We start from the raw sequence: 16670 nt of genomic DNA, 5'->3' as shown, positions 1-16670 counted from the left end.
TGTCAAAATTGTCATTTTTAGGAGTCATGCGGAAATTCAGCTGTAATGACAGCTACTTGATCAACACAAAGTACGCTTAATATGTTGTTACACTTGGCAGGTCCCAAAATGATTAAGTTGCAACTGCTTTCTTCAGTCATTTCAAGGAATGCCAAGCCTGTTATCTGTTAATGGAAATGTCAGATTATTCCTTTAAAAAAACAAAAACATTGTTTATTCAATTTCCTTATCATGGAAACATTTGATGTGGCAAATTTACTTAGTAATGTTTGTAGGAAACCTGCTGATGTAGCATCTACTTCCTACTTGACAGAGGATGTTTGTCAGAGTAATTGTGTCAAATAGTGACACTAACAGTCCGTGTTTCCCCTAGTCATATTTGTCAAGGTTGTTTTGTCTCTCCTCTAAAGTCTTTACGAATCATTTCCTAAGCATTTGCATTCAGAATAGCTATCGAAATGATGTAACACGGAACGCAAGATCATCATGATGTATTGAGGTTGTGTGTGTTTTTGTATGTGTGTGTTTGGGAGTGTCTACATCAGCAGCAGAGCATGTCATGACTTGTGTTTGTTGTTTGGAGCCGAGACGAAGAGAAAAGAAAAGGCAGGCCAGGAGGAGAGAGACAGTGTTCATTCTTGATGTTGGAGAAGAAGAGCAACATTCAGGTCTGAGAAGAATATTCTTAGGTTGGGCGAAGATCCCACCAAAATGTTAAGATTTAATTTTCACACCACATATTTTTTCAATGCATACTGTTTATAGTGGAGTGTAACAGAGTTTGAATATGAACAATTGCATAGAAAATCTTAAATTAAGCCCATGAAAACACATGTGTAGTGCGCCAGATATTGTACACCCACAACATTCACACACATGTACAGAACTGCAATAAGCTGGGAGTGCTGAGAAATGATGACGCAGAAGCAATGACATTATATAGAGAGAAAAGTCAAGAAGTGCTATAGGCGATGTGGTGATGTCGCTGGGTCTTCATCACCTCCCACGCCAAGGTTCCCTCGGAAAAGGCAAAGTTGCTCTCACCAAAGAAACAGTCATACTATGAATTGAAGAATACGCTCCACGCTACCTTAATGAGTGTCTTTTGGCATTGTGACTTATATGTGTGTGCACCACATGCAACGTGTGGTTTTTTGTGTTGCCACATGGCCCGATGTAATCAAATAAGCTGAATGAACCTGTCCTCTCTTACAGCCCTAACCAAAGGCCCCTAATCACACACACACACAGTATTTTCTATACAGTACAAATGTAATTCAAATGTGACTTCCTTTACTAGACAACACTGTTATATGTCTATGTATGAATTATTATTATTATTATTATTATCAGAATTTGGTGAGAGAATTTCCATAACCAGCGACACTAGTTTTTGGTATAATTATAGTATATACAATGTGTGATGGAGTCTAATGTGTTAGTGATGTTAACATACGTTCTGAATGTGTCTTACAGCGACATCTCCCAATGCGGGTTCAGAACTTGAGCAGGCCAGACCTCAGACCAGCGGAGAGGAGGAGCTACAGCTGCAGCTTGCTCTGGCCATGAGTAGAGAGGCGGCAGAGCAGGTAAAGCAAACACAAGTACACAGATCTGCTGACATGGCAGATAATGAGTATGTCATTATTTCCTTTTTGTTTGCCCGCGTAGGGAAATTTGTGTTTGCATTACACAAATTTTGATAAACCTATTTTATTCACTGAGCCTATGATAAAACTTAGACTTTCGTCTTTTCAGCAGTATTCACCATGTTACGATGTGCGTTACAATATAGAAAAAGGTATTTCCGGCCATCAGCTAGGCTTGAAAGCAAGGCTTACCTAGTCGATTACAGGCCACAATATGGCCGTTGACGTGGCTAAAAAACTGACATGCATTGGAAACGTTTAGTCTCCTCTTGAACCAGAGCATCTGCAGTTGAATTCCATACCTTATACGATATGATCCACTAAAGTTAGGCACAATAGGAGATGAATAAGTCCCCATTTTTGTTCACCGCCATCTTGACTTTAAGGGAGCCAGGAGAGACAAATGAGTGAGATTCAGCTCTCCTTAGTTTGGGAGGAATGATGGTTTTTAATTTGTGTGGTGTGTTACAACAAAATGTAAATTAAAATGTTTCAATTCAGAAGTTTGGACCATTTATTGTTTCCTTAAGTTCATACAATTAGGCAAACCCAGGATGCTTGGTTACAATACCAATGTACTGTTCTATGCATCAGTTGGGGAAATGCTAACTGTGCTGTGTTTGTTCAGGAGGAGCGTATACGCAGAGGGGACGACCTGAGACTACAGATGGCCTTGGAGGAGAGTAAGAAAGGAGGTCCAGACTCAGTAAAACTGCCCAAGAAAAAGAAAGGGGTAAAATACACACAACCACTAAGACGTTACAGTGACGCAGTTATTCCATTATCATGACCATGCTCCTGAAATAGTCTTGTCTCTCCCCATCCTCTTTTTCTGCCTGACCCTATCTGCCGCTTCAGTAGCGGTAATGAAACCACTAACTGGCAGCTGACTGCCTACTTTACTCATCATTATTCTGCCTGAATAGCTGGCTGACTGGAGTTTGAGGGCACGCAGATCTAAAGTGATGAAGAAGTACGGCTGCATGACTATGGCTCATGTTTTATCTCAGCACATAACGACATGACCTCCCTCAGAATGTTTGAATAGTGTTTGGGCTGTAGAGAAGATAATGACTTGACCAACAGATGGTCCTTCCTAACGTTTTTTTCCCCCTCATCTTTTTCCTCTCTATCTTTACTCCCATTCTTCATTTTTCCTCTTGTATCTGCATCCTTTGTTCTCTTTTTTCTCCCCCTTCCATCTCTGTCCAGCCACAGTCATCTTTGATGGATCTGATGGATGTCCCAGAGCCTGGTGCCACGGCTGACCCCTGGGGCGCCAGGGCCGGAGCCGCGGCTGGGGCAGCTGCTGCATCAGAAGACCCCTGGCAGCCTTATGGTATACACACACAAACAGTACACACTCTCGCTCAGTGGAAACAGTCATATCTGATTATGTCTACACACTGACTGTCGTTGTTGAAGTATCTGTGTAAAGAGTCAGTTTTTCTATGTGTGTGTTTCGTCGTCGTCTCTGCTCTCCACCTGCAGCTCATAGGACTGTGACTCTTTGTTAAATAGGAATGCTGCTCAACTGGCTCAGCAGCATTACTGCACAGAGAGGAGGGGAGGGGGGAGGACGTTAGAAGAAGATATTGTGAAGGATAGGAGTGTAGAAGCAAGGGAGGAAGCTGTGGGGAGTCAGATACGTAAATGTAGACCGATGAGCAGTAGTTTAGGAATGGGTCGGATCAAATCCATGCATGCTATCAGAAACTGCGTGAAACCACTTTTGCCTCTCATTTGAAATCTCGCACCTTTCTCCTGCTCTCTTCCTCTGTTCCTCCTCATCTTCTTCATCCAATTTGACTTTATCTTTTGTAATAATAATAATACATTTAATTTGTAATGCACTTTATATTTACGCAAATCCCAAAGTGCTACATGATAAAACAGGTAAGTGCTAAAAATAAAAACACATGGAGAGCATGAAAATAAAAATAATAAATGATAAATAATAAAATAAAATAAACAAAAATAATAAGGAAAAGGGTAAGAGTTCAATCAAAAGCTCTCCTAAAAAGGTGGGTTTTAAGGCCACGTTTAAAAGCATCCACAGTCTGTGGTGTCCTCAGGTGGGCATTCCACAGTCTGGGAACAGCTGAGCAGAAAGCCCGATCTCCCATTGTACATAGCTTGGTTCTGGGAGGTTTCAGGAGATATACTGTGGCAGATCGGAGGGTACGTGTTGAGGTCTGTGGGGTGAGGAGTTCTTTGAGGTAGTCGGGGCTTCACCATGGATGCACTGGTGGGTAAGGAGGGAGACCTTGTACTCAATCCTGAGTGAGACAGGAAACCAGTGGAGTGATTTGAGGATGGGGGTGATGTGGTCATGTTGGCGCACCCTCAACAGGATCCTAGCAGCGCTGTTCTGGATGCACTGCAACTTCTGAAGGCTTTTCTCAGGGATCCTGGTGAGGAGCGCATTGCAGTAGTCCAGCCTGGAGGAGACAAAAGCGTGGACAAGCTTTTCCACATCTGTAGGAGTGAGTGTGGGACGGAGTTTGGCGATGTTCCTGAGGTGGAAGAAGGAGGTCTTGCAGAGATGTTTGATGTGAGCCTCAAAGGTCAGATGAGAGTCCATTTTAACAATCAGGTTAGTGGCTGATGTTGAAAGTGGAATATTTTTGCCAGAGAAGGTGATGCTGGTAATGTCAGATGACCGAACCTGGTGTCAAGTCCAGGAGGATGAGGAGAGATGGGGCCAGCGTCTGCAGTCATCAGCAGGTCATTTGTGACCCTGACAAGGGCTGTTTCTGTGCTGTGGCCAGGGCGGAAACCAGACTGAAATTTTTCGAACAAGTTGTTTTGTTTTAGATGGTCCTGAAGCTGTGTGGCAACTACTTTTTCCAGCACCTTGGAAAGGAATGGAAGGTTAGAGATGGGCCTGTAGTTGGCAAAGACTTCTGGGCCTAGGGTGGGTTTTTTGAGAAATGACCTGATGACAGCGGCTTTCAGTGTTGATGGAACATGGCCAGTCTGGAGGGAGTGGTTAATGACCTTTGTGATGAGGGGACTTATGGCATGGAGGTTGGATTTTACCAGGGCTGTGGGGAAGGGGTCCAGGGCACATGTGGATGGTTTCATCTTTTTAATGATGTCCTCAACCTCTCGCTGTGAGATGACAGAAAAAGAGCAAAGAGGTTGGGAAATCCCAGGCTGTGTGTCGGCAGTCGGGGCAGGCAGTGTGGAGAAACTGGATAGCAGGGAGTGGATGGTGTCTTCTTTTTTTTTTTTCTGAAAAAAGTGATGAAATTGTTGCACCTCTCTTCTGTGGCTTCTGAATGACAGTGAGTTTGCGGTTTGAGGATGTTTTGTACGTTTCATCCAACCTCCCCGTCCCCCCCCTTACACTGAACCTCTCCCTTCTCCCCAGGGTCTGCCCCTAAGCCAGCAGCCCCATCGGACCCATGGGGCGCTCCTCCTTCTGTCCCACCCTTGAAGAGCACTGATCCCTGGGCATCAAACTCTGCTCCTGCCTCTGACCCCTGGAGCTCCGCAGCCGCCCGCCCCAAGACTTCAAACGCAGGTGACCATCAGGGGAAAAGTCACTTTTGGAAATGATGCATTTGAGTCAAAAAGACATTTGGAAAATTGTTTAGTGTTTATGGAAGTTTGCGCTCTTTGAGCTGTATTTTAATGGATAGAGAGAGTTTTTTTTTAATGGCTAGCTGAGTGTCTCAAAGACTCAACCGCTGTGTCAGAAGGGGCACATATAGCAGTAACAAAAGTTTATGCACATCTGCATGCTTTCGCTTGCTTATTGTGTTCATTTGTCTCTTTTTGTTTACCAAAATATCCATACTCATTCATACTTGTTGTGCGTTTTCATCTGTCTACGTGTGTGTGTCTGCTGCCTGTTTGGGCGATTTTGTCTGTGTGCGTGTGTGTGCGTTGTCCCCTTTTCAGGTAGCTTTGACCTGTTCAGTGCATCCAACGGTACGTCAAAAGAGGACTTCTCAGAGTTTGACAGCCTGCGCTCCTCCTCCTCTGTCCCCACTGGTACTCACCCTTGTCTTCGTCTCTCTACTGACACGGAGTCTGTGTGGTCTTTCCTCAGTGTCTGAAATGATGCCCGTCTGCAGATATAATGTTTATTTATGCCGGGCGCAGACACACACGTCTTGTCTTTGAATGTCAGTTTCACCAGACCTTAGCAAAGGCAGCGTAAGAACAATCGGAGTTGATGATTTTCCCCCACATATGCAATCAAATGCTACAGTAATCCTATCAAATGGAGGGAAAGTAGCCGTTTGCTCTGGTCTGGTCCCCTATCAGTGTGGTGTGATCTGATTTTATTGCAAATACATTATTCGACCTGGGCCATCTAGTTAATGGAATCTCTTTTAGTTCTGCTTTAAAATCTGCTCTGTTGGACCAACAGTGGAAGTTCCAAAAGTGTGAATTAAACCCATTCACAACTCCACTTGGGTTGTTTTGTGAAAGAGAGTTCCAGTGAACTGTTTGGCACAGGTCTGAGTGTTGTCTGTGTGGTTTGTCAGCCTCTGGGTGTGGGAGCGTGACATTGGTGTGTGACTTTTGCTCCAGCTCAACACACAAACTTCTGATACAGTCAAGGACGAGGTGAGACGGAACATAAACACAGGCGTACAGCGTTGAAACACCAGCCACCTTATCGCCACACACTGTGTTGAGGACACGAACTTCAGGATGAGTTGGTGAAATATTACTATTTGAATCAGCTCTGGCTGAAATCTACAGGATTTATGGGTGTTAATAACCACGAGGCCTGTCTGACCTTATCATGAGCCTTTTTTTTGTTTTTGGCCCTGCTACAGTTTCCGTCTTTGACATTTCCGTGTGTGTGTGTGAGTGGCAGCTGGCATGCTGGGTTTGTGCAAGTGCATTAATGATTGTCTCCACTGCTGCCGCAAAAAACAAAATCAAAAACAAAAAAAGCTGTCTGGCTCTGATGTCTTCTCATAAAAGCATCATCTGATCACTTTATTACATCAACTCATTTTTATTTCCTGGTAACCACCTGCAGGTGGGCTCTGTGTTCTGGTCCATTGGGTGGTTGGTGATAAGTGAGAGTATAGATTATTTTTATTTGCTTATTATTATTTGCATATTTTCTGAGGCGAGAATAGGCAAAAAATACACTTTTTAAAAAAATGTTTACCAGACCTTTTGTAATGCAAAATGTGTGTAACTGTTCAGTGTCCCAGGGATAAAAAAAAAAACTGGAGCCGTGTCAAACTCAGGTTTACTGTGGTCGCTGTACCTCTGTTCTCGCACAGTAAGCCTGATTTGAGTTGAAGTCTTGAACTCTGCGCTGCTCTACATAAGAAATATTGCTTTCCTGTATTCATGATGTCTCAGTGTTTAATGACATTTTTGTTCCCTCAAAGAGAAGTTCAACTTTTCATCAGTGAACTACAACTGCTCTTTGTTCCCCAGGTGATGGGGGCATAGCGTCCTCTATCCCCTCCCAAGCCAGTCTCGCGAGCAGCGGTAGCCTGGACCTCTTTGACCCCCTGCCCAGCTCCGTGTCTATTTCGGCCATCTCAAACCCAACTAGGAAGACTCCAGAGTCCTTCCTGGGTCCCAATGCTGCCCTGGTCGATCTGGATTCTCTGGTGACTAAACCAGCCCAGCCTGCGCCAGTCGTCAACCCATTCTTAGCTTCAACAGGTAGGGTGGGGGGGGCGGGGGGTGGGTCGGGACGAAGATAAAATATGAGAAAGTTGTTCTCAAAACTTGAAATGTTCTCAGTCTTACCACTTATTTTTTTTAGCATTTTTACAGAGTGGATGTCAGAGTTTTTTTTTTCTAAATGCACATGAAGTTATTTTAAGCGGGTAAACACTGGTTAGTTCTTACAGATTAGATAACTGTGTGTACTAGCCAGGAAGTGTAGTCATTAAGCCAAGGGACATGGACATACACATACACGTGCAGGCCTCAACACACATGGGCAGACACACCCATCTGCACAGTTTAATGTTGAGTCATTGGCCCTAGCTGTAAAGGGCAGAGAGATTAATCATACCCAATTAATTTCAGATATTCCCCATTTATCATAAATTTATGGATGTGGATTTCTATTTATCGCCATAATATTCACCTCACTGTAGAGCCTGACTGACCATGTACGATATGCTACCCTGGTACTCTGTGAGCTCAGTAACATTTGCTTTCTTCCTTTCTCTTTTTTTCAGGTGGCTCTGCTCTTGCTCCAGCATCCCATGCCAACCCCTTCCAAGTGAGCCAGCCAGCTCCCCCTACTCTCAACCAGATGCGGGTCAGCCCCATGCCCGCCGGCTTCGGCGGCATGCCCGAGCCCATGGTCCTCTCCTCCATGCCCGCTCAGCCCATCAACATGGTCCCCCTTGCAGGGATGGCCCCCATGGGCCGCGTGATGCCCGGAATGGGGATTGGCGCTGTCGGAGGTGTGGGGACGAATGTGGGGATTCCGGCCTCCATGTCCATGCCCCAGCCCCTGATGAGCATGCCGCCCCAGGCCGGGACGCAACCCACCGGAACCACCAACCCCTTCCTTTTGTGAGGGGGCGACTGGGGGACCACTTTCCCCAGACTAACCCCCTCCTTTCTCTCTTCCTCTCTCTTCCACTGTGGCTCCTTAAGAAGCTTCACAACGAACAAGGAGAGGTCTTATCCCATTGATCCCTTTTTTATAACCAGCTCCTAGCCAGGTCGTAGTCCCAGTCTGGCCTCCACCAACCTTAACTCACACTCTTTTACTCCTTCCTCCTCTCTTCCTCTCAATGCTACAAGCTGCCTAGACCCGTGTGTCCTGTACTGATCTGACGAGGATGTTGGTGACCACAAAGAGTTAGAATCTGTCTACAGACTTCCAGAGTAGCAGTGGTGTTTACAGTTAGTTTTTTTCCACAGGGGCAGGACAGGACCCAGTCTCTCCTCCCTGTCCTCCTCTCATTCACTCGCCTCCTCTCCCTTCCCTTACGATTGCTCCTTTCGTCGTCTTTGGTGGAGTGACAGGAGAGTCTGATTATACTAACGCCAGGATCTTTATCTCTTCGTTAGAGCTAATCTTTTATAAGCCCTGTCAGCTGGTGTGTGTGTTTGTGCGAGTGTGAGAGTGAGTCCGCACATCTCAGTACTTTTACACTGTGTATATTCCAGTGGGTTTTACTTACACCCACTGGAATAAGGATGAGAGATGGTCAGATGTGTTTATACTCGTGTGTGTGTGTATGTGTGTTACTAAGCAGGGATTTTGCACAATTATTGTCTTGTTTTTTTTTTCCCCTTTCTTTCCGCGACTGTTGGGCTCACCGTTAAACCTTAGCTAAGGGAGGGAGGCTAGCCGCTAATGGGCCTTGACAACACACACTGCCTCGGCTCTCGGTACCACTCGGTCACAACTCTTGTCTGGTCACTTCACATCAGCTTGGACCTTTTCCCATTACCCCTCTCCCTGTGAACTTTGACCTCCAGGGGTCACGGGATAAACAATGAACACTCATCAGTGGAGATAAACCCCTTGTCCTAAGGGGGTGAAAAGATGCGCAAACGCAATTTTAGTGTGTGCGCTCATGCGCAGGTGTACTGTTAATGCTCGAATACTAACAGCCACATGTTGATGTATTTGTCACTAAGTCTCCCCCAGTGTGCGTTTAGAGAGAAAGACAAGAACTGTGATGGCATCATTATTTTGCATCAAATACATGGATGCAGTGAGGCATCATGGGACAGTTTTTTTTTTTTTTGTTTGTTTTTCTTTCGCTTTCTTTTTAGTTTGTTTCTAGGGTCAAAGGGAAGAGGGTGGGTTGTGTGTGTGTTGGTGTGTGTGTGTGTGCGCGCACGCTCAGTTTGCATGAGAGATACGTTTAGCTTCCAAGTGTACTTTAATGGGCAAGTTTTTTCATTTCTCACTCAGTCAAATGGAAGTGACTTAGAAATTGCTTGCGTTAGCATCTAAAATGACGGTAAACCAGAGGGATAATGTAGACATCTGCAGCCTTAAGAGAGAGTGTGTGTGTGTGTGTGCGTGCTTGTGTTGTGTATGCAACCATAGATCAAGAAGTGTTACTATGGTGACAGGGTTGCAAAGAAAGCTCTGAGTTTAAAGGGCACGTCAGCCACTCAGAAGAGACTTTACCTCTGAGTGGATTTACTGTGGATAATCTATCTGCAAGAACATTACCTGGTGGACACACACACACTCGCACACTCATCAGTCTGTTGTTAGCACAGGTGATCCCGCAGCAAACAGTGAGACATGTCATGTAAACAAGCAGTTGTTCATTTTGTTGGTTACTTTTTGTAATTTACTCATTAGATGTAAATCCATAGCCAAGTCTTTTCAGAGTTTTGGAGCTGCGTACTAACATGTATCATCTTCATTCTCTCTTTTGTCTATTTTCTGTCACTCTAGTTTTTTCACCCTATGGGTAGGCTATGTAATTCTCTTCTCTTAGAAGCACAACTGTTACCAAAGTCATAGCGACTGTGATTTATGAGGATGTCGTACTTTGAGTAGTTTGAACAGTAGGGGCACACTTCACTGACATTGTTTTTTCTGTTTATGGATGCTCATCTTATCAGTGACTTCATTATTATAGTTTTTTATATTTCAGAGCTATTTGTGCAGGAGTTTGTGTAAGAAAGTGTTACTGTTGGCTGAATATTGGCACATTTACTGACAGCAAGCTGAGCGTGTCTGTTGGTTGAGAGAAGTGGGTTGTTGAAATACAGTTGATGAATTGCGCCCAGCATTACAGGCCCTTATTCGCTTTCGGTCCCTGTAATCCCTTTTCTTCAGTTTGGTTACTGTGGAGGGGTGTTTTGTTTTTTTGTTTTTTTTCCCCTTTTCATTTGGGCGTGAGATGGCGCCCTCTCCAGGTCTGCTGTGGCATGATAGCTACACTGCAGGACCCTTGATATTTCCATTAAACGCAGACCTTCATTTCTCAGGCTAAAGGAGGGGCAGCTCCAAATGTATGTATGGTTTTCATGATGATGCTGAGGTCGATGATGACTTTTATGCTGGGGTGGGGGTGATCCTGAATGAATGGATGTGATGAGACCTGCAGACCAGCAAACATTTTTAATCTCAACTAAATATATGCAAAAATTTGAGTTGGTAAAAAAACATAAGACTTAATGCTTGATGTGTTTTGCAGCGTTAGATTTGCTAATAAAGTCTTGTTTATTGAAATACTACTATGATATTCTAGCTAAGACGTGTCACTTTCTCACTGGCCTTGATTTCACTGCGGCCTGACCTTTTAACTTTAACTCCAGTGATTGTGGAAAAGGTTATCAATGCATTGAAGAAAACAAACAAACAAACAAAAACTTGTACTGTCTTGGACAAATTCAGCACTCCCAAACAGAGGACACTGCAGTTGAACACTTTTTCTTGATCCCTGGCAGCAGTTTCACAGTCGTGGCTATGGTGCAGTGAAAATGTGGCCTCTGTGTAGCGAGCTCCCTTGCGTGTTACTATGTATTCATTATGCTTTTTATCAAGAGGACTAACTGACCTTACGGATTGTCTGTCTTTATATGCATAAACAGCCTCCTTTTAATCTTTTCAATGTCTGTCTATTTACCCTTCTCATAGTACTGGGAGCAGGCTGCTTTTTTTATTGGATATGTGCTCAACCTGTTGGCATTATAACTGTATAATATAATTTATCATTTGTACTATTGTAACATACTGTTCCTCTGTATACCTTATTATTCTGTGTAATGGGTTTTTGTAGGAAAAGTCACCACGGTATTTTAACAGCATCTAAACATACAAAGGCAGCAGGCCGCACCCTGTTGGATGAGGACAACTGTAGCTGCATTGGTTCAAAATAAAATGTATATCACTTCAGCTCTGTAACAGTTTGTCTGTGTATATTTTTTTCTTTTTTTAAACCAATATGTCTGAACATGAGTTTAAAACTGACATTTTCAGACACAACTTTGGGGGGGGTGTCCAAGTCCAAACAACTACAGTGACGACTGTGTTTAATATATACATGCATTACATTAAAACATGAACAATTCAGAGGTAAATTCCACATTTATTTAAAAAAAGTAAAAATTTAGTAAAACAAATTCAATACCATAAAAATCTGAAACTGCTTATATGAATACATCTCAATCTAATTTCTAAATTAAATAAAAAAATGAAGTGCAACATTGTGGATTTTTGTACAGAGGATGTAAACAAGTCATTTCATATTTAATGTGTTTAGTGCTTTCATTTAGGTCGGGACCAAACTAATTGTCTCAAACAGTCTTGTGATTACATTTTGTACGGTTGTTCCTCTGTTGACCAGCCAGATGTGGTGGACTGTGTGCTCGCAGGGCTCGATGGTCCCGTGTCGTAACCCAGTTTCTTCATGTCTTTAGTCAGGATGTGAAAGGAGACTGTGATAAAGCCTTGGGAACGAACTCGCGTCACTGCAACACAAATAATAAAAGACGCATTGCACTGTGAAAGACATTTTGAAGATATTATTTTGAAAACTGTTACATAGCATAAGTCACAATTTATTCAAGCAATGTCACAATCGTGTTTAAAACAAATGCATAAATGACCAAAGAAAAAAGATTTCTACTCTACCTATTTACGGACAATATGCATTAACATTTCAGTGGCTGAAAACTTGCATTATACTCAGAGTTCAAACCATCTATTTGTTGGCGTGAACAGCATGTCCCAGCTTTCAGACCGCCAGTCTTCAGTCGAGTTACTTTTATTGTGCTCGTCCAGATCTACTTAAAAGTAAACCACCTACTTATTCGTGATTCATGTTAGAAATGTTTGGTTCAAGGAGTTTGCTGTACACATTTTATTGTGTTTCACCAAAATGTCTTTCTGTATTGAGAAGGTGAGAACAACTGTTACTGTAAACACTGTAAAAAGAATAAAGAAATACAGACACACAACAAACCTTCTCTGCCTTCACCCTGGGCCACTACTTTAGGGTCTGTGTACTCAGGTCGCCGTCCCAACAGCCAGCTGAATGAGGACATAAAACATGTTAAAACTCATTACGCCTCCAAGTAATCTGAGCTGCCTATACACTGTATACAGTATACACATTAGGGTTGTACTTCATGGCAGACATTGTTTTGTCAGTATCATTCTGTTTCTGGTTACATTTACATTACATTTATTCATTTAGCTGACGCTTTTATCCAAAGCGACTTACAATTGCTATGCATGTCAGAGGTCGCACGCCTCTGGAGCAACGAGGGGTTAAGTGTCTTGCTCAGGGACACAATGGTGGATGTCTCACAGTGGGAATCGAACCCAAGTCTCCCACACCAAAGGCAAGCATCTTATCTATGCGCCATCACCACCCCGGTTAATTTTTAAAAATAAATTTTCCAACTTTCTTTTGCATAAGCTTAACCTTGTCGGGACATCAAAATATTATGCACTTCCTATCCTAAAATCGCTCCCCTGTAAATGCCTCTCTGGCACACAAGATGTGATGTGTTAAAGTACATGTAGTTTAAAGTACAACTAGGTAGAGTGCATGAGTGAGAAAGCACCCCCTACTTGTGACACTTTCCCACAGCGAGTGGGAAAACAAAATATCACAAATGTTGCGTTTCTGTGTGTCTTTCCATACACCGATAACAGCAGCTGGCAAACAACATGTACTGATGTGGAGTATTCTCACCACAGGGGCCTACGACTGTATCCTCTGTAGGACTCTCACACACACAGAAGCAGTAAGTGTTTGATAATGCTCAGATAGCGTCTGCCTCCCCCTGCAGGCACAACTCATCACCCGCAGTGCCACAGCTGCTGAGACAAAAAAGCAAATACACAAACACACGACTGTACACACATCTCACCTCGTGAATTTCTGAAGCCTCCATGTGGGTTCGGGAACAAACATGGGGATGGTTCGTAGATGCCTGAGAAATGAATACAGACAGTAAACAAGGGCAATTCTTCAAAAAGCCAATCAAAATCAGATCCCACCTTGTCCAAGCTTACTTTTTTAAGGGAAGCTTGGACATGCTTTAGGCAGGGATGTGAATGTTTACTAAATAAATCGGTGCCTAGGATAGGTGTTCCTTAAAAAAAGCAGATGGAGGAAATACTAACTGTCCAGCTGTGAAGGGGATGTGTGTTGCTCCATAGCCCCTGACCACATCGTTTCCAAACACGTCTGGACCATACACACTCACCACAAGCTGAGGCCCTGAAAAATGAAAATTCAGTCTTCATTTTGTACCAGGTGATATTTTTTAATCTTCTACAGTGTATGTGTAATATCATTTTTGAAAGAGCAGAGATGTTCATCAATGGATGAATGAAGGCAACAGCTACCAAACGACCTTCTGTGGTATGTGTGTAATGCTCACATCCAGAGGGGTTTGTGCTCTTAAACGTTGCCTCCAGTGGGAAGTTCCATATTAATTTGTGTGAAGACTGACTGCCTTTACAGGTTATTTGAGTGATGCCTTCTTCCAAACCCTGAAGAGAAACATAAGTAGACACTTGTAGTAAGATAATAACCAAACAGGATTTTAACTGCTTTATAATAACTTTATTTTGTAAAGATTTCATGCATGTAAAAAAAAAAACCGCCTGTACATTATGATACATGTTTTTCAGAACACTGGCACTGCACCATCATATTTTACTGCACTTTCAAAACATCTGCAATATCAGACATGAACAGATAGCAAAGTAAAGTGACATAGAAAACTCCACAATTGTATAAAATAACCAGCGGGAAGTAATGAGTAGTTCGACCAGAACATTAAAATACTAATTTAACACTAAATATAATCTCGGTCACCATGTGAGTATTAACATTAGCTAATTTACTCACCGAAGTGGGAGCCCAGTCGTGGCCGTACACAAAACAATATTTGCAGTACAAGTTGTCAAACTCTGGAAACTGAAATACAACAAGAAATGTCACATTTATCCCTGGAAGTACTGACGACACACAAACTGAGAATTGAGACAAATTCACGCCACGGTGTAGCTGAGACTGAGTAACGTTACTGCTATCGCTGATTGAAATTAGCTGCTAGGCTAACGACGGCTAAAACTCAGAGGAACCACTCACGTTCGCTCCCTCAATCTGTCCGTTCACTGTGAGAAGAAACACCGACTGGTTGCTTGTAGCCATCACGGCTTCGGTAAGTTAACTGCACATCTAAGGCGTTTTTGCTTCGGGAGTAATTAAGTCCAGTTTAGAAAGCTCCTGCCGCTACTCATTGACCTAAACCTTGTCCGTTTCTAAGGCGACACTTGCTCCGCCTTATGGCTACCTGCAAGGTCCATACTGAACGAAAGCGATGCTGAAATTATCAAGTAAAATCCACGAGATGGCGGCAGTGTACTAAACACAAATCCGCGCGGCTCAGGTCTATCGGTTTGCCTGAGGCAAAGGCTGCATCCACATACACCGTGGACATTGTCACAGGGCAAAACGAACGTGGTCCCAGTGAGAGAGGTCATTAACTACCTTTTCATTAATCTGTAAAAAGCAGGTCCGGCCTCCGAGGAAGGCCACGAAATGTGGTGTAAAGCATTAATGTTAGATACACAACGTAAGTCGACCCTGTGTGTTGAGATTTTCTTGTCAAACAAATGACGCAGAGATATCGTGGTGATGTGGAGAGGAGGTAATGCACTGCTGTGTGACATTTTCAAAGCAATTAAATGGTAATTGTGTGTCAACAATTAGCAAACTCTGAAATAATAGGCCTAACATTAGCGGGCGACCAGGTTAATAACCTAATTTACAGCAAAATACAAAGGCCTATACAAGTTGTCCACATAATCGCGCTGCTTCTTCTGTTATAAAGAAAATGTAACTTAGTCATGTTATCATATAAAGTGGAGAATGTAGCCTATCAGCCTAATGTAACCATACTTGCAAGTAACTTTAATACTGCTGCCCTTGTTGTAACGTTACACAGTATTACGCTCAAAGATACAAATCTTATTAATTCCAGAAAAAACCAACAGTTGATTGTTAATTTAAAAACCATAAAACCTTAAACATAGCCTAAACAAAAAAGAAATTTCTGTGTCCAGACCTGGTCCAGACTTGTGTACCACTGAGGATATCCAAGGACATGTTCTCAGAAATTATGCAAATATATCTCATTTATTTGAACTATAGTTTTTTGAAAAAAAAAGTGTCCACTATAGTTGTGGATACATTACTGACATTACAGAGGGCTTGTACAATTCAGTCGATGATATACATTGTGACTTTTGGAGAAGTTTGACTCATATCAGTATTAAAATCCACCCTGACTGTGTTTCAGTGCCTCTGTAACCAGAGCCAAGGATTCACTTAAAATGCAGCACCACAGGATACATGTCTGGATGGACTGTGGCAAACAATAATCAGTAGGCTATGTGTGATGTACCCCTCAACACCATACTGCTGTGAGGAGCGTAGCCTATCATATACTTTAGAATAATTATTAGTCTACGTAACCATTTGCTGCCTTTTGTGCTGATAATTAGCTGTGTTTTAGTTTTATTGTGGGAAATCAGATGTTTCTATCAGCTCTGTCACGCACACCAATAATTTCCCGCTCTGTCTGTCTGTATATCTGTCTGCCTACTAACCCCACGTCTCTGTCTTCCTGTCTGTCTGGTAGGTTTCTGTGTGTCCTGGTGTCAGACCGCAGCACGCCCCCTGAGTCCCTGACCTTTATTACTGCCCAAACAGTGGCTTTCTTTCCATCCTCCTTCCTTTCACTGCTCTGTTCTTTTGCCTGCTTGTGGGGGAAGCTAAACAGACAACTCTCTCCCACCCCATCACTTTTCATCTCCTTCCCAGCATCTCCCTATTCCTCCTTCTCTTCATCCAACCACTTCACTGGCCCTCCTTCCCCTCCACCTGCCTATTTTGTGTCTCATGAGTTTTGTTTCTCCACCTCCTGCATTCCCTCTGTCCCGTTTTCATCTTCAGTCATCTCTTCTATTGCTTTGTCTTCTTTTGCCAGCACCTCCCGCCTCTTTCTCCCCAATGTCCCCGCCTTTTATCGTCTCCTCATCCTCCTCCCTCAACATGA

At 43.1% G+C, this 16670-nt stretch overlaps 2 protein-coding genes across 5 annotated transcripts in view; one reads left to right on the top strand and one right to left on the bottom strand.

The window, feature by feature from the left end:
* Window positions 1-11490, top strand: part of epn2 (epsin 2) — a 28119-nt gene extending 16629 nt beyond the window's left edge. For 2 of the 4 annotated variants that reach the window (XM_046074711.1, XM_046074719.1), the window contains exons 4-10: window positions 1477-1589; window positions 2278-2382; window positions 2862-2988; window positions 5026-5178; window positions 5559-5651; window positions 7071-7304; window positions 7832-11490. In XM_046074711.1, the coding sequence (XP_045930667.1) occupies window positions 1477-1589; window positions 2278-2382; window positions 2862-2988; window positions 5026-5178; window positions 5559-5651; window positions 7071-7304; window positions 7832-8178 (1172 nt within the window). In that variant the 3' untranslated portion in view covers window positions 8179-11490. The remainder of the gene's footprint in view (window positions 1-1476; window positions 1590-2277; window positions 2383-2861; window positions 2989-5025; window positions 5179-5558; window positions 5652-7070; window positions 7305-7831) is intronic. The other 2 variants (XM_046074727.1, XM_046074734.1) reach the window with 2 other exon arrangements.
* A 111-nt stretch (window positions 11491-11601) lies between these two features.
* On the bottom strand, window positions 11602-14889 carry b9d1 (B9 protein domain 1). The gene is made up of 7 exons (XM_046074747.1): window positions 14699-14889; window positions 14456-14524; window positions 13983-14094; window positions 13723-13819; window positions 13467-13529; window positions 12551-12618; window positions 11602-12056 (listed from the first exon to the last, which is right to left on the bottom strand). The coding sequence occupies exons 1-7, from the start codon at window positions 14759-14761 to the stop codon at window positions 11899-11901; spliced, it is 630 nt and encodes a 209-aa protein (XP_045930703.1). The 5' UTR covers window positions 14762-14889; the 3' UTR covers window positions 11602-11898.
* Window positions 14890-16670: the final 1781 nt, after the last annotated feature.

This window comes from Micropterus dolomieu, linkage group LG02 (genome assembly GCF_021292245.1).
Source record: "Micropterus dolomieu isolate WLL.071019.BEF.003 ecotype Adirondacks linkage group LG02, ASM2129224v1, whole genome shotgun sequence".
In the NCBI taxonomy this organism is placed as follows: domain Eukaryota; kingdom Metazoa; phylum Chordata; class Actinopteri; order Centrarchiformes; family Centrarchidae; genus Micropterus; species Micropterus dolomieu.
This window is presented reverse-complemented; position numbering and strand designations above follow the sequence as displayed.